The sequence below is a fragment of the Raphanus sativus genome, chromosome 4 (assembly GCF_000801105.2).
Source record: "Raphanus sativus cultivar WK10039 chromosome 4, ASM80110v3, whole genome shotgun sequence".
Lineage (NCBI taxonomy): Eukaryota > Viridiplantae > Streptophyta > Magnoliopsida > Brassicales > Brassicaceae > Raphanus > Raphanus sativus.
The window spans coordinates 10,873,034-10,878,621 of record NC_079514.1 but is presented as its reverse complement, the minus strand read 5'-3'; the positions used below and the strand labels follow the sequence as shown (position 1 = coordinate 10,878,621).

Below are 5,588 nucleotides of genomic sequence, written 5' to 3'. Positions count from 1 at the left end.
TTTTCATAGACGACGCTGATTATATAACACAATAAATAAATATATTGTTTACGATAGCAAACTAAATTTGACCCACTGACTTTTTGTTTTTCAAAACTTTAAAATATTTTAAAAACAAAAACCTTTTCCTCTGTTTTGTAATAATATAAATTATTATAATATAGATTATTGATACAATATAACTATTCTCTCTATTTTATAATAAGTGTCACTCTGAGCTCATTTTCTTGTTACACAAAGAATGTCACTTTACAATTCCAATACAAATTATACTAACTTTCAGCTGAAAATTAATTACAAACTGCATTGATTTTATAAATAATTTTATTTATCTCAAATACTATTGTCAAAGAGGTACAATTAATTACAACTTACATATATTTCAACAACTTTTTTAATTTGTGTGAAAAATGTCAAAACGACAGTTATTGAAAAACGAAGGGAGTATTAAACAAATCTTACACATTCAATTACAAAATATATTGTACACATGAGTGGTTCTAACCATTTCAAATTGATACAATTGGCTACATGTATTTTTCCATAAACAAATGAATATACATAAAATAGAATATTTATTTTTTTATAGAGTTGTAAATTTGTTAAAATTTTAATAAAATGTTATTTGCTCCCAACATTTCAAGGAAGTCTGTGATTATACAATATAGTGACAAAATACAAAGTTTAAAAAGTAAATTAAAGTAATAAAACGACACACTTAAAAACTAAAGTAATCGGCCCGTCACAGCCTAAAGTGAGATGAGATATGGTTAGTGAAAAAGTTTTGGTCAAGACGAAATGAGCTACACAGAGAAAAAACAACACACTTAAAAACCACACAAGGACGCATAAAATAAATTAAAAAAGCAATGTACTTAACAGTAAAATAAATTAGTCTGACCAACGAAATATTATTAATGTATAACAACACATTTAAGTCAAAACACACACACACACACAAAAGTTGGCATAAAAAGCATTCCACCGATGGAGTTTATTATTCTGATCCACATATATACGCTAAGTGGATCTAGTCTTGTGCAGAGGACGAGCCAGCTTCGATGGCAGCAGTTTTGTTTATGCTCTGATTATGACCAAGGAGATACAAGACTTCGGACTGCTTATCAAAGAACCTTCTGACAATAGCAACGCGATGGATATCCTTACCAACTCGAGCCTCACAAGAGTCGTCGTACCTTATGTAGAAAACTGCATCATAGTCTCCAAGTCCCTGGGTACTTTCAATAGCAACTTCCAGAATCTTCAAAACGGCCAGACTTTCATGGTGACGACCATATTTCCTATTGGTTGTAGCAACGGCAAGTTCCAAGTACAAACGGATCCAGTCATTGTCTTCAAGCTCTGAATCCTTGAGCTGAAATTTAAAAATCAGTAAGTAATAGTGGTTGATTATAATGTTCTTTTTTTTTTTAGTTAAGAAAAAAAACAATTTACCAATTGTAAAATCGGTTGGTGCCATCTTCAACAAAAGGGTCCTCTTGAGGCAACTCAGGCACGTTGGGAAGGCTACTTTTCTTGGCCTCGATGGTCTCCTTGGTTTTTTCACCTACACAAATTAAGATAGATTAAAACTGAGACATTGATATGATTGATGACTTGTTGTAGTGAACTAGTAATAATGAAATACTATTTATTACCTAGAAGTCTAGCAACAGTGCACTTGAGATCGAATTTGCGGTATCTTCTTTCACTAACTTTGGTCTGAAAAGTCAGGAGAGAACCAGGGATGACTGGATCCTCGGCTTCCAAAGTGATGTAGTAAGAGTCAATATGAGTACAAGCGGTTTTGTTGTATTTCTTTATGCTACTGAGCTGCAATTTTTTCCCCTAAATTTGAAAAAAAAAATAAAGAAATTAGATCGAGCAAGCAAAAAAATAATAATAAGAAAGCCAGCAGGGCAAAGAAACACTATTTAGAACCTGGAGTAAGCTGTAACGATGAAGGCCCATCCTCGCATAAAGGAGGGCAAACTCACAACAACTATCACAATAACCATGACCACAGTGGTGTGCTGTCAGTGGGTTAAGCGAGAACGGTGCTGGACTAACATCGAAACCCTAAGAGCAAATATTCCTCAAAAATCAACAAGAGGAGGGACAATTCGGATTCATACATACATGCATGATATAAACCAAAAAAAAAAACAAATTTCGTCGGTCGATGAAAGATTACATAATATTACCTCCGATTTACTCCGTGTTTCAATGTATTTGGCCATTAGAAGATCGTGCCTCTCCTGAATATCTTTCGGTCCATTCTTAATCCTCCGCCCCTTCTCCACCTTCCGCCAACGCCGTTTCTGGCGCCGCCCTATCTTCAGCGTCTGTCGCCGCCCCATCTTCACCTTCCGCCCCCGCCCCATCTCAGCGCCTCTCTGTGATTTAGGTTTAGGTCAAGCAACGGCTGGGCTTCAATTGGGCTTGTTTTTATAATTTGTGGCCGCTTTTGGTCGGCTTATACGCGTTAACGATATGTGAGTTAAGGGGTTGACTAGTTCCCCGCTACCACATGCATGCATTACTCACCCGCAAAGAAAACGCAGCTGTGTTTATGAAGAACTGCAACACAGCAACAGAGGCTACGAAATTAGGGTTTCTACGTCATTACAATCAAAGTGAAGGTTCCACGTGATCCAAATTAGGATTTATCGCTTTAAGATCGACATAAACAATGGAAGAAAGAGATAATTACGTTTAGATACGAAACTATTTGATCTACGAGGAAGACTGAAGAAGCTTACCTGAGAGCTCGAGAGTTGGAGAGTGGGAAGAACAACAGACAGATAGTTTGAGATATTTTATTTGTTCTGTTTACTAAGTCCATAAATTCTTAGTACTGGGCCTTGGGCTCAAACCACCAAAAAACATTTTGGTTAAAGTGAACATTATAATTCAAATTTAAAAAATAATTTTAGCATTTGTTTTAAGAACTTTAGACAGTTATTCTTAATATAAAATTACTAAAATATATAATTAGAAATGAAAAGTGAAAAAGGAGAAGGAATCTGGTCCAAGTTGAGGATTACCCACTCAGTTTCCTATATTAAAAATGTTAAAGGTTGTGGTTACATTCGTTCATATGATTGGTCGTGATAAAAAGATGAGTGACTTTTGCAATGCGCATATATGGTGCTAGTTAGCTTAGTGGGTTACTTTTTTTACTTTGAAATATATACTATGTTTGGTGTATGCTTTTTATTTTTAATATCGTAACTTGAAAGTCGAAACTATGTTGATCAAAAAAGACGAAGAAAGTATAAACTATATGTTAAAATCCCTCTGGTTTTATTTTCCTTAGAAATAGCATCTCCAAGATGCCATTATGTTTTCAAATTATGCAAGGATTTTTCCAATACACGCTTTTTTTTGGTAAAATTCCAATACAATTTTAAATAGTTTTTGTCATTATATTTTAGCAAAAATAATATATGTTATATTTTAAAAATTTATGTTAGTTATACATTACAACAATAGTCAATTTGTGTAATAGCCAATTTTAAGAATAAAATTAAAATATAGTATTGACGTTTGACATTATTAAATCTCCTAGTCTTTTTTTTCTTTGTGTTTTCTTTTTTCTATGTTGGTTGACGCTGATAACTAAAGAGATTATATGTCATTGAAATGAAAAATAAAATAAAAATTATTGTTAGAATGGTAGTGATTATTATGATATCTACAATGATATTGATTAGGGTGGTATTATATAAATATAAAAGAACATATTAAATGGTATAGATTTTTTTGTGGTATTTTTCATATTAATAAAATTTATAAAAGAGGTAATATTTATTCCAACGTCAACTAAAATTTTCCATAAACTAAACTTAAAACACTAATAACTACTAAAAATATAAACAATAATCTAAATATCCAAATAGTACATATTATGAAATATTATTAAAATAAAATAGTAACAAACAAATAACATGGTACATATGATTTAAATTTTGAAATGTTTATAATTACTGGGAATGAGGTAATGTTTAATTCGAGGTCAACCCAAACCTTCCATAAACTAAACTCACTATACCCTAAAAGAAAATATAAATCTTAACTCAGATATCAAAATATGTACATAATAAATAATATATAATATGAAAACTATCAAAATAAAATAGTAACAAACGAAATAGCTTAATATATAAATTTAAATTTGAAATGTCTCTGATTGCAAGAAATGAAGTACTGCTTATCTCAGTGTCAATTTAAAATTTCCATAACTAAATACAAAAACTGATATCAAAGAGATGGTGGTTGTTTTGAAAGATATGATGAAAAAACGAATGCAAAAATTACAGAAAACGACGATAATCTTTCTGGTAATAGATAGAGATCCAAATAATTGAAATTGTTGTTTTACAGAAAATAGGAACTTACAGTACATACGAGTGGTAGTAATTACGACGGAAGGTTTGGTAACTGATATCAAAGAGATGGTGGTTGTTTTGAAGAGTATGATAGAAAAAAATATATGCGAAAATTACAGAAAATGACAGATAATATCTACGGTGATAGATAGAGATCCAAATAATTGAAATTGTTGTTTTACCGAAAATAATGGTGGATTGGAAGAAGTAGTAATAGTGGTAGGTAAACTGAAGAATAAGAAGTTTATAACTTATTAACGAGCAAGTAAGGATAATATAATATATATTGTAATAATAGTTGAGAGTGTCTTTTAAATTAGATATATAATTATATTTTATTTCATGGCTATTCAAACCAATTTCCTTCGAAATAAGGAATAATTTTCCCAAAAAAAGAAAATTCCAAACCTACAATAATACCAAAGAGAGTTTCTTGTTCTCCTGCAAATCCACTAAGATTAATACATTCACATCCAAAAGAATCAATCAAACTTTTCTATTCTTTTATGAAATTCGATAACGATCTTTGTTGGTGGTAATTGGTCATGCTTTAATTATTGCTTAAAATATACAGTTATAGGCTACACGATTATTTTATAAGATTATGACATTCGTATGAAAGAGTCTACTAGATATTAATAAACTACTTGTTATAGTGTAGCTTGAAGCTGTTGAATATATTCCTCAAAGAAGGAAAACGAAAGAAGAAGCGCTCTTTATCATATAAAATAACACATTTGTCTTTTATTCTTCGAAAGATTCCTTTTAATTTGAAATTTGAGATTTAATAGTTTACATGATTTTATGAAATACTGTACCCTAGTAAGTTTTACTACAGCAGTGTCGTGTATCTGTAATACTCTAATAATGAAATTATGGAGTGGATGTGTTATTGTGTAGTTAATACAATCTAAACCAAACGTGTTTTACAATTTGTTCAGCAAAGATATTTAGTGTAGACCATATATATGTTCCCAAATCTCAGTGCTCATTTATATGAAAATGTGAAACGGAAAAAGTGAAACGTAGTAAAATTCAGGAATAAAATATATTTAAATTTAGAAGTTGCATATGGTGAAGAGATGAAGGTTTCAGATGCAAATGAGCTACAAAATTATATGTTTCCACAAAATATTATTCTGTTAAGGCAAAAGAAACTCATCACACAATGATTTCTTATTTTGATTGACTAACAGA

At 31.0% G+C, this 5,588-nt stretch overlaps 1 protein-coding gene across 1 annotated transcript; it reads right to left on the bottom strand.

Annotated features, from left to right (window-relative positions):
* Nucleotides 1-854: 854 nt before the first annotated feature.
* Nucleotides 855-2,804, bottom strand: LOC108854540 (UPF0725 protein EMB2204-like). The gene is made up of 6 exons (XM_057007954.1): nt 2,763-2,804; nt 2,205-2,580; nt 1,942-2,079; nt 1,659-1,848; nt 1,456-1,567; nt 855-1,406 (listed from the first exon to the last, which is right to left on the bottom strand). The coding sequence occupies exons 2-6, from the start codon at nt 2,382-2,384 to the stop codon at nt 1,031-1,033; spliced, it is 996 nt and encodes a 331-aa protein (XP_056863934.1). The 5' UTR covers nt 2,385-2,580; nt 2,763-2,804; the 3' UTR covers nt 855-1,030.
* Nucleotides 2,805-5,588: the final 2,784 nt, after the last annotated feature.

What these genes read in the sequence shown, in the direction of transcription:
- LOC108854540 (XM_057007954.1), bottom strand. Translation starts at nt 2,384, where the DNA reads ATGGGGCGGGGGCGGAAGGTGAAGATGGGGCGGCGACAGACGCTGAAG. An exon ending in ATCGTTACAGCTTACTCCAG is followed by an intron (nt 1,849 to 1,941) that starts GTTCTAAATAGT and finishes TTTCAAATTTAG; the next exon opens with GGGAAAAAATTGCAGCTCAG. An exon ending in ACCAACCGATTTTACAATTG is followed by an intron (nt 1,407 to 1,455) that starts GTAAATTGTTTT and finishes CATTATAATCAA; the next exon opens with CCACTATTACTTACTGATTT.